We start from the raw sequence: 14,040 nt of genomic DNA on the forward strand, positions 1-14,040 counted from the left end.
TAGCGATGTTTGACGCGGACCATGTCGTTTGCGTTATTAATGTCCTTGGATCTCTATGTCTTCGAGTATGCGTATTTTTCTTTTGTTGCGGTAATTGGAAGACGGTTCCTATGCTGAGCTCGAATGTCGAGGAGTCTTGAGATTTAAAATTGGTATAGGAAATCTCGTAACTTTTGAGTCGCAATCTTGATAAACTTTTGATAGCGGACGGAGCTCGGACCAATTATTGGTGGGGAAGTTAGATTCCGTGCACTACGTACATAAAGTATCAACAATTGTAAAAAAACATTCCACGTTTGTACGACTTGATTTCTGGCAGTGTATACCCTTCCTCACGCGAGATAGGATGAAGCCATCGGTATGCAATTGCTGAGCAAGGAGTGATATGTAGAGGTTCCAGCTGCGACTTTATGGACCACTCAGTTTGAAGGCATTATAAAACAGTCATTATTCCCAAGGGCGCGAAAGCTTCTGTATACTTAGTCGTATATTCTGTCTCAATCCTTGCGTTGAATTCATCAGCCTCTCAGCTAGTCATGCCACATATGCGCAAATACACAATGTAATGTCGGGGAAAAAAATAAAGTGAAACTCGAGAAGAATCAGAACCAAATGCAAAATACAGGCCATCATAACTCCAGCGTCAACGTGACGGATTTTATGAGTCAAACCGCAAATTCCGCAGAATCATCCAGTGGGCTGCCACGGGTCTTGTTCGGAAATGATAAGAGAAAAGGAAAAGGAGGAAATATTAGAAGAGATAATAGAACGCTTAAATGTTAACCTCAACACGACCCTCGGCACCACCCTTCTGCAGAGTGGGGAGCAGGTAGGTGATATCATCCCAAGGGTGTCTGTAGAGACCAGTGCGCAGTCTCTTCTGGTCGAGGTAGTGAGCAATGAGACCAATGCTGCGGCCAAGGACGAAGAGACCGTTGAGAACTCCCATCTTCATGTAGTCTTCAACTTCCTCGGGCGAGAAAGCACCGCAGTTGCGCATCAGGTCAACGAAACAGACAGCAACGCAACCATCGACGTTCAGAATGAGGTTGTCCTTCTTGGAGGTGGTGACAGTTTCAACAGCGATGGCATAGTCGAGAAGCTTGGTGCTGGGGAAGTGCTTCTTAGCGAACTCCTTGACCAACTCGACACGCAGATCGGGGTTGTTCCGGGACTTGACTCTGTGGCCAATACCAGGGACTACGCAAAGGTTAGCATTTGCTCCACAGACGTTCATTATTGTAAAGATCACTTACTCAGCTTGTTCTCCTTTCTCATAGTGTCAACAAAGTCACGGGGGCTCATGCCCTTGTCGAAGGCCTTGGTAAACTCCTCAGCAGCACCGTCAAGAGCACCACCAAAGCGAGATCCGATGGTCAGGAGACCAGAGACCAGGGCGCTGATCAGATCCTTGCCGGCACGCGTAGTGATAATGGTGTTCATGGCACCAGACACGGCCGGACCGTGGTCAGCAGTGAGCATGAGAACCATCTCCAAGAACTTGCTAGCATAGCGAGGCAAACGGCGACGGAACCATAGAAGGGACATGACACCACCAATGCCAATGTCCTCCTTGAAAACGTCGGAGATGGGCATTCCGGCGTACAGGAGCTCCTGGCCACGGTCGTCGGTGATAGTGGAAATGAAGGCAGCGGGCTTACGGATAAGACCCAACTCCTGGGCCCAGGAGTAGTCGATGGGGATCTTGGGGACTTGAGGTTCTGGCTGGGGCTTGATGACACCCTTCTTGACCTGATCCTCATACACCTGCTTGAGGAGCTGAGGAAGCTCCTCAAACGTGTCGGGAACGTGGATACCGGCCTCCCTCATGGCCTTGTTCTTGTACACAGCGGTCTCAAGCTGAGAGTTGGCCGATGCACCAGCGTGACCGAACTGTACCTCAGTCTTGAACATGCTGGCGCAGGTACCGATGGCCCAGGCGACGAGAGGCTTAGTAATGGTGCCGTTCTTCACAGCTTCAATGACACGGTACTCCTCGACACCACCAACCTCACCGAGCAAGAGGAGGATCTTGCAATCAGGATCGGCCTGATAACGCAGGAGGTGGTCGATGAAAGTGGTACCGGGGTAGCGGTCACCACCAATGGCGATACCCTCGTGGACACCATCTGTAGTTTGAGAGATGATGTTGTTCAGTTCGTTGGACATACCACCGGACTTAGAAACATAGCCGACGGAACCCTTGCGGTAGAGCTTGGAGGCAACAATGTTGTCCATCATACCACCGGTGTTACCAATCTTGAAAGCACCAGGCTTAATACCACCAACGGTAGCAGGACCAATAATGGTGATACCCTTCTCCTTGGCAGTGACCATGATCTCACGAGCACGCTGTTCCCACCGTTAACTTCTTTACTCTATGCGGGTAAATGTAAGCAAGACATACTCTCTCGGGAACACCCTCAGCGATGATGGCGATGGACTTGATTTGGGGGTAGTTCATCAACTCCATGGTGGAGCTGTAGACGGAACGGGAGGAGGCGAAGTTCACAACGGTGTCAACGTCAGGGTGCTTGGCCATGGCCTTGGCCACATCCTGGTAGACAGGAAGGAGAGTCTCGCTAGTACCCCAGTACCTACGATTCCATAGTCAGCAGCTGTTGATGGAAGATCTGCAACAGATAAAGGGGATCTTCCTACATCTTGCTAACGAACTGGCCACCAAAAGTGTAGATGATACCAGCAACCGAAGGAGTGCTACGCTTGCAAATGAAGTCGAAGTCGAGCATGCCTTGCACGGCTCTGGGTTGCATACCGCTGTGATAACCATCAGCCCAGCCATTGACCCTGTTTGCAGCCAGGAAACACTTACTATACGAAGCATCTCGTCTTGTTGTGGAAGAGAGTGTGAGTAAGAGGAGAGAGCACTCGGCTGGGAGGCTCGAAGCGAGTGATGTTGTCATTGGCGTTGAGATTGCCATTGGCAGTGCCAGCGAGAGGAGCAGATGAGGGCATGATGGCTGAGTACTCTGTTTCTCAAAGAATTGATCAGTACTGGTCAGAATGAGGCAGCAAAGTGCAACGCAGGGAGCTTAGAAAGGCATGGAGATACGCTTTCGAGTTCATTCAAGGAGGCCTGGAATGGCGACATACCCGTCAACTGAGCTTTTTGAGATCGGCTTTCAAAAGGACAGAAGGAATTATTAAGTAGGTCGATACAAAAAGAGGAGATAGAAGGAAGGAGTCGCTTCGTCGGTCAAATGCAACTTGGAGAGAACAAGAGCCACGAAGGATGAGAAGATACACAGGTGAGGAAGAGGGGGATGAGGAGAATGAAGAAGTAGAGCCAGGAGATGAGAGGATTGAGATCCAAGGGGATTATGGGGGTTGGTTTATTCTGAACTTGGAAAAAGACGGGATCATGAAATAAAGACCGGACTCTTGTAAGAAAAGGAAAAAAAAAAAAAAAAGATAATAATAAAAACTGATTAAAATAAAATAAGTGAATTATCTGACCGGGGGGGGGGGTTCAACGATATCAAGGAGCTGAGGGGAGGAGCTTACTTTTCCGGACGATACCGTATTGGTACAATACCGCGCCAAAGCTGCTCTCGGTGGTATTCTTGATGGGGGCGAAGGCTGGACCATGTAATTGCTACCTAGCAACTGATCCCAAAATTAATCGATCAAATTTCAAAAAATTGTATCCGGAGGTTCTGGGAGTCAAGTAATTCTAGACACCCTCAACAAGACGCAAGGTGATGAATACATCAAAGGTAACCAACCGTGCATTGTAAAGTGCCGACTCGCTTACCAACCACCTCCCGTTTATAGAGTCGCTTTGATAAGTTACTATGGAGTATGTCAATCAACGAATTTCTTTACGATTTCCTCCGATAGATGGACATGTTAGAAACCCTTTCTCCTTTTCAGTCATGGTCATGCGTGTAATATCCCTCATCTCAGGAGTCAAGCAGAATTGTGTATGCCTAACAAGATGGAGCCGGACTGCGGAGTACTCTGTAGATTCTGTACCTGGATGTTGAAGAGGCCAAAGAACGTTGCAGAGCAGACCAAAGTACTCCGAAGTCCGTACCTTAGCTTGGTTGGGGCTAAGTGGTGGATCCTCTTGAACTACTAATTCGGACCCAGCAAACAGGAGAGCCCCTCCACCCTAAGACTCCCACCGCCGGACGCTAACGATCTGCTCACCGAAAGATCAGGGTTGTCATCATGGACTGTCGATCTACGTACTCCGTAGTACACTGATATTCAGTATTTGGATGATAGCTTTCAGAGGGGGTTATCTGCATGTGCCTTGCTAGGAAGTCTACATGGTGGATAGATAAGATAGATAATTAACACCTGTACCGTACTAAGATACTACGTAGTATGTATTCTATGTGTGAATGGGACCTGTCAACGATCTGATAGGCAAATTGATGGCATGATTGTCATCGAGACAGTCTCGGGGAGTGGCTCCGGCTCTCTCACAGCAATTCGCCGACGCTCTACCAACAAACTCGAAATTTGAAATATTCGGTACGAAGTAGCTGTGCATAATCCAACAAAAGAAGGACACGCAGCAACAAATGACCCGAGAGTTGCCGTGTGGTGTCTGATCCCTCCTTTTGCTGGATAACAGTATTGAGGCTACAGCGTAGGGTGTGTCCTGCCACTAAATACTCTTACCGAGTATCCCCAACGGAAGCTCTACAACCCCCTGGAGAGGGTGGGAGCTAAATTTGATCGGTCCACAGATGACACCTGGAACTTCATTCTGGCTGTTAGTGTCCTTTTTAGTGCCAGAGATTAGCAGGACCCACTATGCTTCTTCCCCACTAAATCTCAACAACTCGGGGCGTTTTAGCCTATGCTGTATCGTACTCTGTATCTCTGAGTCTGGTCCCTCTCTGAACTGTGTCATTTCCGAGTTCGGCCTCAATACCGTACCTGACTCTCTGTAATTTTGGATCAGCTCCCCCCTCAAAAAATCAAAAATTACTTCTGTTTGTCCCTTCCCAAAAGTCCTCCAGGCGTTTACTTCCTTGGCTGTTCAGTTATTTTATTTCGGTGGACTCAGGTCAATTGTCCGCGGTCACTGAATCCCCTCCTCTTTCTCCTCTCTTCTTCAGTTCATCCATCCACCTTCATCTTCTCTCTCCTTTTCTCCCACTTCCATTCCAACATATCACGTCTTGCAGGGTGAATTGGTTGCCAACCTATCCCTCCTCTCTGTTACATCATTTTCTTGATTCAGACTCTCTTACCCTTCTCTACACACGACCTCTCCTCAATCGGCAGGACCTTCTTCTCTATTTGTCCTCTCTAATCTTCCATTTCTATCGTCATGTCCGCCAAGTCGATTCTCGAGGCTGATGGCAAGGCCATCCTCAACTACCACCTCACCCGGGCTCCTGTCATCAAGCCGACTCCTCTCCCTCCTTCGTCCACCCACAACCCTCCTCCCAGACTTGCCTCCATCTACTTCCCCGAGGACGCCGCTGTCAAGGATGTCTTGGACCAGACCGAGGTTGTCTACCCTTGGCTGCTGACTCCTGGCGCCAAGTTTGTCGCTAAGCCAGATCAATTGATTAAGAGACGGGGTAAGAGCGGTTTGCTCGCTCTAAACAAGACTTGGCCTGAGGCCAGAGAGTGGATTGAGGCCCGTGCCGGCAAGGAGATCAAGGTTGAGACTGTCACCGGTGTTCTTCGTCAGTTCCTGGTTGAGCCTTTCGTTCCCCACCCTCAGGAGACTGAGTATTACATCAACATCAATTCCGTGCGAGAGGTAAGTGACTCTGGCGATTCTCAAAATGGGGCCCGATTTGGAAGACTAATGAACTTTTCTAGGGTGACTGGATCCTCTTCACTCACGAGGGTGGTGTGGACGTTGGCGATGTTGATGCCAAGGCCGAGAAGCTTCTTATCCCCGTGAACCTGAGAAACTACCCCTCCAACGAGGAGATTGCTGCTGCTCTGTTGAGCAAGGTGCCCAAGGGCGTCCACAATGTCCTAGTTGACTTCATCTCCCGTCTCTACGCCGTCTATGTTGATTGCCAGTTCACCTACCTTGAGATCAACCCTCTAGTTGTCATTCCCAACGCTGAGGGTACCTCCGCGGAGGTGCACTTCCTTGACCTTGCCGCTAAGCTTGACCAGACTGCTGAGTTTGAGTGCGGTACCAAGTGGGCTATTGCCCGCAGCCCGGCCAACCTTGGCCTGGCCACCGTTCCCCAGACTGACGGCAAGGTCAACATTGATGCTGGCCCGCCAATGGAGTTCCCTGCTCCCTTCGGTCGTGAGCTGAGCAAGGAAGAGAAGTTTATTTCCGACATGGATGCCAAGACCGGTGCTTCTCTCAAGCTGACTGTGCTCAATGCCAATGGCCGTATCTGGACTCTGGTCGCTGGTGGTGGTGCCTCCGTCGTGTACGCCGATGCCATTGCCTCCGCCGGTTTCGTCAGCGAGCTCGCCAACTACGGTGAGTATTCTGGTGCTCCCACCGAGACTCAGACCTACAACTACGCCAAGACCGTTCTGGACCTGATGCTACGCGCACCTATGCACCCGGACGGCAAGGTTCTCTTTATCGGTGGTGGTATTGCCAACTTCACCAACGTGGCCTCGACCTTCAAGGGTGTCATCCGTGCGATTCGCGAGGTCGCCCCTGTTCTCAACGAGCACAATGTCCAAATCTGGGTCCGCCGTGCTGGTCCCAACTACCAGGAGGGTCTCAAGAACATTAAGGCCGTTGGTGAGGAGCTGGGTCTTAAGATGCACGTGTACGGTCCTGATATGCACGTCAGTGGTATTGTCCCTCTTGCTCTGCTGGGCAAGAAGACCGATATCAAGGAGTTCGGTTCTGCTTAAAAAATGGGATAAATTTTGCTTTGCTTTGATTCATTTAATATCTTCGGCTTCTTACTTTTTGTTTTTCCTTTTTGTGTTCTGAACGCATGGCATGATACGGAACTTTTTTCCTTACTTATCTAGCGAGGACTGGACATACAAGCAGTACGACACATGACACTGCACCGACAGGTTGAAGACGAGAAGGGGATATCCATTTGTGCTGGAGTGAACTGTTTCTCTTAGACTATATTCTTGGTTGATTGCGAGGCATGGGTCTGCGCAGTGATAGTCGAATTAATCCAATGATAACGATCGTCGATGATACGTCTGCTGTAAGAGTGATTACTTTGATCCAAGAAAATACGTAGTGGGAACTAATTTGGCAATCTTGACCTACAGAAGTATGACCCCAATGGGCCAAATGAAAGATCAGAAATAATCACGTGATACCATCACCATACATACACACTGTAACAGTACCAAAAGTAAACATTACAAGTTCAAACATAAGACAGGGGGACAATATAAGCTTAAACTGACGCATCAGGTCTAGAAACTAAATTAAGGTCATTCTCCACAGGAGCTCCCCGTGCCCTGCATTAAAGTCCGGGGGGGTTGTGGTATTAAGAAATCCTTTTTTATCTGGACGAGCTCAGATTCCCGCTTCCGCACGCCCGAGGTGGAGGACTGAGTTCTGACTGGGTCGGCCTCGTCGGAGTGGCTACGGGACGGGCCTTTGCAGTGATGATCTAGCGTGATGGGGATGAGATCCAGGAATGATGAGATCTCATGGTTTACTGATTTGCAATTAAAGGTTCTGTGGTGTTAAGGCTCTGGTATATCCATGGTGTGGAAGTTCGGGGTATATAGGCTTGTAAGCTTGTTTACTGTCAAAACTCAGGTTGGCATAGACCATTATCGTAGGCTAATGATGCTCAGGGCTTCATGCAATAGAAGGATTGATATGATCTACTCGACTGCGTCGATGAAGCCACGAGGAATTCCAGGACGAATCTACAAGACTTACAATCAAGTGTTAAATCGAACGGGTGGTGATTCCAGAGCGGGTACTACCTGTAGCCAAGTTCGTCGGGCGAAAGGAAGTTAAAAACCCATGAACGTCCTAGCGTGGATTCGCGAACAAAATCTTTAGCTAATATTAACAGACCCATCCCAGTCGCTTGAGCTGAGATTATAAGCTGAATGCTTGGTTCTAACGATTGATTTGATGCGTGTCTTAAACATGCCCTGAAAATTAGGGTTCTGGGTGGAAAGCTGGGGATATATAACCCTATCTGGTGAATATAGGTACTGTTCTTGGCGTTAAATACATACAACAAAGCCCGGTCTTCCAGAGTTCAGTCTGAATCGGGACCATGGTGAAAACGGGTAAATTGATGCTCGCGGAATATCTACAGAGTATATACTCAAATCTTTTGCACCCTTAGTCGATATCTATCTGCCACAAGCAGCATCAGCACCTAACAAGCTTATACCTGTCTCAATATATATATGATCACCGCGCCGGAAGGAGCCAATACCCTTCAAAGGAAGAAATACACCGATTAACATGCGAATGGGCAAACTCGAGCTAGTTACCAAAGCAGGTCATATAATGGTGTTCTGGAAAACCGAAGACCTCGGAACAGAAGAGCCGTTTCCCGGCCCATTTGCCGTACCAGGATCATGCCTTTGGAAATCCTGACTATCTCGATTCAGCGAGGTGTTGCCACTGTTTAAGTAATGATCTGGGATATTGATATCATGGAATCGCTCGAACATGGCACTGTCCTGCGGTAAGCTTGACATGCCAGTTGACGGACGTACCGGGCCTGGCAGGCGAGTTCGTTGTTGTGGAGTTGCATTGGGGATACTTCCTTTGAACCTATTATCAGAATATCTTGATCACTGGAAATAGACGAAGAGGAACATACTGTTTCTCAAGTTCACTGGCACAGTGGGTGGTGGCATCACCGCAGCATCAACCTTTTGCTTCGTGCTTTTTGAGCTTCCAGTTCCGCTCCGCTGATGCCGGTGTAACTGTTCCACCCCTTCCAGGTTGACAGGACGCGGATTGCCTTGATGAGACGCCGGAGTTTGTGGCGGCTGCGATACGCCCATTGGCCTGCTCAAACCTGATACTGATCGCGCGTTTACTGAGTTGCCGAGTGAGTCCAAAGTTTGCGAGACAGTGTCTGACGCAGCGGTCCTCATTTGCGACCTCATAGCACGAGACTTGAGAATGTTGTACAAATTGGTGATCTGAGCGAACTTCTTGCACTTCTCTCTGTAGAGACTGACAAGTTCCTGGTTCTTCTTGCGAAGCTGCTCTTCTGTTGCTTGCATGCCTATATTTCGAGTTAACAGGTCCTGTCCTCTTCCAAGGGTCTGCTGATGATGACGAACTATTCAATTTAGCTTGAAGAGCTGATATCTCCGTATTTGCATTATGAATCACCCTGTCCATGTGTGTATTCAGCGTTGAGTATTTCTCCGTAAGTGACTTCCCGAGATACTCTTGGTAGAATCTGTCCCCTGTGAGGAAATTGATGCAGAAGTCGATGGGAAAGATCGGCAACACGCACATCTCCTGCGTGGCCTGATAAGCCCAGAATACTAATGCTCGACTGGCGCATTCCATAATCGTGTTCGGATCTAGCCCACTCAGTACGCTGGTTTTATAGTCTTCAGAGGGATTGAGAACGGTCGATGCGGCGTCGTCCGGATTCACGAGGATGGTTTGGCAAGCTGGACAGCGACGTTCGCCATGGGTGGGATGTGAGAGACCGAGAGTATCTGCGCAGGGAAGACAAAATATGTGCCTCAGCAGTTTAATATCCATTGTCCTTACTGATCAAAACCGACAGAAGGATAGCAGAACAGACGACTTACGAACAGGTGGTGACGACTGCTTGCTCCTTCAACAGGGAGCGACATTTCAAAGCATTGCATCGAAGATAGAAGTCCATGACTGAAGTAACGGTAGTCTTCAATAATCGCGAAGTGTCGAAGCTCGTAGTTGGTGGATGAAAGGATCAAAGGCTTAAATACGTGTAGGTCACAAGCTCAGAATACCAGTAGAACCTGCAGGTTGCAGCAGATTGTCGCCGACAAAGACACTCGCAGCAAATTCTATCAATATCCACTTAGACGAACACGATTAGGTGATATGATAAACCAGGTTGGCTGTTTGGGTATCTAAAGAATATACATATGTTCTCCTCTCACTGTTACATAGCTCTCTCTGCTCACAAGGCTCTCATTCTTCTATACAGTCAAGAACCGCCAGCTCAGAAGAAAAAAGTGTTTCCTTCAGCGTCTCGCCGCGTGGAGCGCATTTTCTGTTCAAACTCAGGCCCCGGCTCGTACTCCCGCCACAAGCTCGCCGGAAAGATGTGCTTGTTTCGTTCATACCACCGTCTGTCGACCACTTTCGTCAACGTCGCATCTTTGTCCGCTCCTTCCAAGTGGTCATTATCAGGCCGTGAAAGTGGATTATCACTAGAAGCTGCTGGAGGAGGCTTGTTGGAGTAGTCAAACAATAGCCCACCAGCACTTGAGAAGCTGGGTACTTGATTTGCTATAAAATAGTAGAATTCGTAGTGCTAGAGGGTCAATCAGCATATGACAACGAACAAAAGCGGGCGCCACTTACATGTGGAACAATTATTTCTCCTCTGACCAACATAAGGTCATCGACACTAATTCTGGCCCATTCCCGGCGATTGTCTTTTCTTCCCTTTGCTGCTCCGCTGGCACCTGCGACGCCTAACTCGGCACCGACTTTGCGACAACGGTCAAGAAACAGCCATACCGGGTCGCCTTTTCTAACCTTGACAGCCCCCGCCGGTATATTGGTGCCATCGTAAAAGATGAACGGAATCAGTATCTCGGTATTTTTGACCGCCTCCTGCATAGCCAGAAATTCTCTGCGAAGGGCATCACGCGCCTCTGCTTCTGCCTTTAGTGCAGCCTTCGTAAGCGCTTTCGGAGGAGGTGGTGCATTGGGGTTGGGTGTGATACGCCGTGATGACGGCGCAGAGCTGTCGTCCGCAGGTGTCCTCGAGGCAGATCGGGGGACGCTCGTTTCGCGGGGAGTGGCCACAGGTTCGTCACCGGTATCATTCTCTTCATCGTCACCAAAAGAAAGTTTGCTTTTCATGAGTTGCTTCTTTTTCTTCTTCTTCGGAGGGCCCTCGCTATGCGGGGTCGAGTTACTAGGTAATTACGATTAGTTAGGGAAGGAGAAAGGAAGAAGCTTGCGCCTTAACTCACCTGTCAGTCACGTCCCCTGTTGAAGGAGTAGCACTTCTGGAGTTACCGGATGTAAATCTTCCCAGCGACTTGTCATGTGCCTCTCGTTCCTTTTGCTCTAGAACCTCTGCTCGACGCTTGCGAAAGTCCGAAAGATGGACCAGACCGACGGTCTGCGACTTGAGAAGATCTTCTGCGGAGGTAGTCTGGCTCGTAAAGCGCGGCGTGGAGTTGCCGCTCTGTTGTTCGGAAGGAGGCATAATGTATGTATTATCGGTGACTGTGTCACTCAGGGTCGTTTCAAAGATCGAAGAACTCGTCTATCCCAATGTTGTAGAGAGATATTGTGACAATGAAGCAACTGACGGAGGAAGGGCACGTGACCACGGTATCGCGAATTTCAGTCAAAGATGTAAGAATCCAATGTCGTCGAAAACATACAGGATTGAATTGTCGTGATCAAAATGCACCTTGAAGTATCAATGACTGAGTAGAGAGGTAGTTGGTGTCATATAGAACTGATCTAGAAGCTGAAGAGCAAACATGCCAAACCCTGCCGTTCCATCTCCGCAGTAAACTGGCTTGAGACTTTCGTCATTCTACACTTCTCTCAAATCGCGAATTTGTCCCTTTCTATTTAAAATGATGATGGAAGATGATGATGACGATTTCTACGACCCTGCCGATGCAGTACCCATAAACCAAGCTCAGGATGCTCCCCAAAACCAATCGAACGAAAAGTCTCAAGAATTGAATGAAGGGGAGGAGCAGGAGGAGGAAATAGAGGTGGAAGAGGATGAGGTTTGCTCATAGTACGCGGTTCAATCGCTCGCAACGACTAATTTGTCCTCAGGATGATTTCAATATCATCACAGAAGCTCCTCCAGATGCGCCGCCTCCAGAAGTGTAAGCTGTGGATTCCTCTACTAACTTAGCTAAAGAGCATTTGACCTAACGTCGAGACAGACCACATCCTCGGCATGCCAACCTACGAGCAGAACCTCAGAGACCCTCATCAGCAGATATATCGACAAAATCAGTCACACCAACAGTAACGCCTAAACTCGAAGCTGCTACTCCGGCGCCTGCCAGCGCAAGACCAACCGCACCCCAGAAACCTGGCTCCGCATACCCACCCGTGCAGGCGTCGACGATCGATGTCAATGCCAACCCTGTTCATCCCTCTACGGGCAAACCGATCCTGTCAACAGATATGGACTCGGACTTTCCAACCGAGGACGACAAACCATGGAGACGGCCTGGTTCGGATATCTCCGACTATTTCAACTACGGTTTTGACGAATTCACCTGGGCCAGCTACGTTCTGAAACAACAAGAGCTACGGAAAGAAGTCCAGGACCAGAAGAAGCAATTGGATGATATGCAGAATTTCTTGACCATGGGTCTTCCGCCAATTCCAGGAGCTCCAGGTCCTGCTGCACCTCCTGGCAGCGCGCCGCCAGCTCTGCCCGGTATGCCAGGAATGCCAGATATTGCCCCTGATATGATGCAGGGCATGCTGGCAAGTATGATGTCGCAAGGCATGGATCCGTCATCTATGGATCCCATGTCCTTCATGCAACATGCTCAGGCGATGATGGGAGGCCAAGGTGGTGCTGGCGCCGGGCAGCAGCAAGGCCAGCCTGGGTTCGGCGGCCAGTCGCAAAATTCGGGATTTGGAGGACAAGGTGGAGGCCAGCCTCATATGGGATTTGGAGGTTACGACCAGAGAGGTGGTTTTGGCGGTCGGGGACGAGGAAGAAGATGGTAGAGCTAAGGATCTATGTCTTGTATTGCCATATTGTAATGTTCAATTTGCTGGGTCAGTAGTACTCAGAATAATGGTCCGGATCTGGCGGCGTTTCACTTGTATACAGTCAGTGTTAGCCATACCACTGCGCATGATATTTGAGACCATGAGCTTAAGCTATTCGCAGCTAGAAATTCGGGGAAAAGGAGCTGTCGCAGGCGGTCGAGCTGCAGACTTGCATTGAGACATCTGTTGTAAACTCGACATTGCAAACTCAGACTAGATCAATGGGCCCATTTTCCTAGAAAAGAGATAATAAGTCCATTTCATTGTTTATCGCGCAAAAAGATGAAAAAGCAAAAGCATTCGACTTGATACCCTCGGCAGTGTTGATGGAAGCTCGCCGGTCTTGGCATTCTGGAAATTTCTCGCGGCCCGGCAAGTCCAGATCTTCTTCCCCCAGACGACCTGTCCAAACACTTCTTTTCTTTTGTACTGTCCCACGCCTCGCACTTGTTACATTTCTTCATCCCTGCTCAATCAAATTCAGCCTACGAGTCTCGCACTCTTCTCATCATCTTCTCATCACACCTTCATACAAAATGGTACGTATTTCTACCTAGCCGGGGAACTCAGGGCTACCTCCGTAGTTTTGGTTGCTGCTATCAATCATGCTTTAATCTTGTTTGTCTGACTCATTCATTGGGACATGTTGCTAAGTGTGATCTCTTGCCTCTATCAGTCTGTCCTCCGCAACATCAAGAACCTCGCTCCCCTCCTGGACCGTGTCCTCGTCCAGCGCATCAAGCCTGAGGCTAAGACTGCCTCCGGTATCTTCCTCCCAGAGAGCAGCGTCAAGGAGCAGAACGAGGCCAAAGTCCTTGCCGTCGGCCCCGGTGCCGTTGACCGTAATGGCCAGAGAATCCCGATGAGCGTTGCCGCCGGTGACAAGGTTCTCATTCCTCAGGTACGTACTGGCCGTTTTGGATGCTTTATCTCCGGGCGGATCCGATGCGCAACGGACATTGGATTCTTCTGTCGATGAAGTGGCTGACAGATCTTGCGATACAGTTCGGTGGTAGCACCGTCAAGGTCGGTGAAGAGGAGTACCACCTCTTCCGGGATTCTGAGTACGTGCCCTTGCAGCATAGCCAAGTCCACTCCTCGGTGATATTGTACTGACCTCTGTGATAGGATCCTCGCCAAGATCAACGAATAAA

At 49.2% G+C, this 14,040-nt stretch overlaps 6 protein-coding genes across 6 annotated transcripts; 3 read left to right on the forward strand and 3 right to left on the reverse strand.

Annotated features, from left to right (window-relative positions):
* Positions 1 to 772: 772 nt before the first annotated feature.
* AFUA_6G10650 (uncharacterized protein) lies at positions 773 to 3,465 on the reverse strand (the record flags this gene model as incomplete). The annotated part of the gene is made up of 6 exons (XM_077805065.1): positions 3,115 to 3,465; positions 2,834 to 2,990; positions 2,662 to 2,778; positions 2,408 to 2,597; positions 1,257 to 2,352; positions 773 to 1,200 (listed from the first exon to the last, which is right to left on the reverse strand). The coding sequence occupies exons 2-6, from the start codon at positions 2,974 to 2,976 to the stop codon at positions 773 to 775; spliced, it is 1,974 nt and encodes a 657-aa protein (XP_077661196.1). The 5' UTR covers positions 2,977 to 2,990; positions 3,115 to 3,465.
* Positions 3,466 to 4,900: 1,435 nt separating this feature from the next.
* Positions 4,901 to 7,158, forward strand: aclA (putative ATP citrate lyase subunit (Acl)). The gene is made up of 2 exons (XM_745861.2): positions 4,901 to 5,752; positions 5,815 to 7,158. The coding sequence occupies exons 1-2, from the start codon at positions 5,312 to 5,314 to the stop codon at positions 6,832 to 6,834; spliced, it is 1,461 nt and encodes a 486-aa protein (XP_750954.1). The 5' UTR covers positions 4,901 to 5,311; the 3' UTR covers positions 6,835 to 7,158.
* Positions 7,159 to 7,921: 763 nt separating this feature from the next.
* AFUA_6G10670 (uncharacterized protein) lies at positions 7,922 to 9,947 on the reverse strand. Its single transcript, XM_745862.2, has 3 exons — positions 9,709 to 9,947; positions 9,223 to 9,638; positions 7,922 to 9,164 (listed from the first exon to the last, which is right to left on the reverse strand). The coding sequence occupies exons 1-3, from the start codon at positions 9,783 to 9,785 to the stop codon at positions 8,722 to 8,724; spliced, it is 936 nt and encodes a 311-aa protein (XP_750955.2). The 5' UTR covers positions 9,786 to 9,947; the 3' UTR covers positions 7,922 to 8,721.
* An 11-nt stretch (positions 9,948 to 9,958) lies between these two features.
* On the reverse strand, positions 9,959 to 11,614 carry AFUA_6G10680 (FAM50/XAP5 family protein). Its single transcript, XM_077805066.1, has 3 exons — positions 11,092 to 11,614; positions 10,472 to 11,033; positions 9,959 to 10,421 (listed from the first exon to the last, which is right to left on the reverse strand). Exons 1-3 carry the CDS (start codon positions 11,328 to 11,330, stop codon positions 10,107 to 10,109), a joined length of 1,116 nt encoding a protein of 371 aa, XP_077661197.1. The 5' UTR covers positions 11,331 to 11,614; the 3' UTR covers positions 9,959 to 10,106.
* A 98-nt stretch (positions 11,615 to 11,712) lies between these two features.
* Positions 11,713 to 12,841, forward strand: fip1 (cleavage polyadenylation factor subunit FIP1; the record flags this gene model as incomplete). The annotated part of the gene is made up of 3 exons (XM_745864.1): positions 11,713 to 11,871; positions 11,924 to 11,976; positions 12,037 to 12,841. The coding sequence occupies 3 exons, from the start codon at positions 11,713 to 11,715 to the stop codon at positions 12,839 to 12,841; spliced, it is 1,017 nt and encodes a 338-aa protein (XP_750957.1).
* Positions 12,842 to 13,529: 688 nt separating this feature from the next.
* Positions 13,530 to 14,002, forward strand: AFUA_6G10700 (GroES family chaperonin; the record flags this gene model as incomplete). The annotated part of the gene is made up of 2 exons (XM_745865.1): positions 13,530 to 13,787; positions 13,892 to 14,002. 2 exons carry the CDS (start codon positions 13,530 to 13,532, stop codon positions 14,000 to 14,002), a joined length of 369 nt encoding a protein of 122 aa, XP_750958.1.
* Between the last annotated feature and the right edge of the window lie 38 nt (positions 14,003 to 14,040).

Source organism: Aspergillus fumigatus, chromosome 6 (assembly GCF_000002655.1).
Source record: "Aspergillus fumigatus Af293 chromosome 6, whole genome shotgun sequence".
In the NCBI taxonomy this organism is placed as follows: Eukaryota; Fungi; Ascomycota; class Eurotiomycetes; order Eurotiales; family Aspergillaceae; genus Aspergillus; species Aspergillus fumigatus.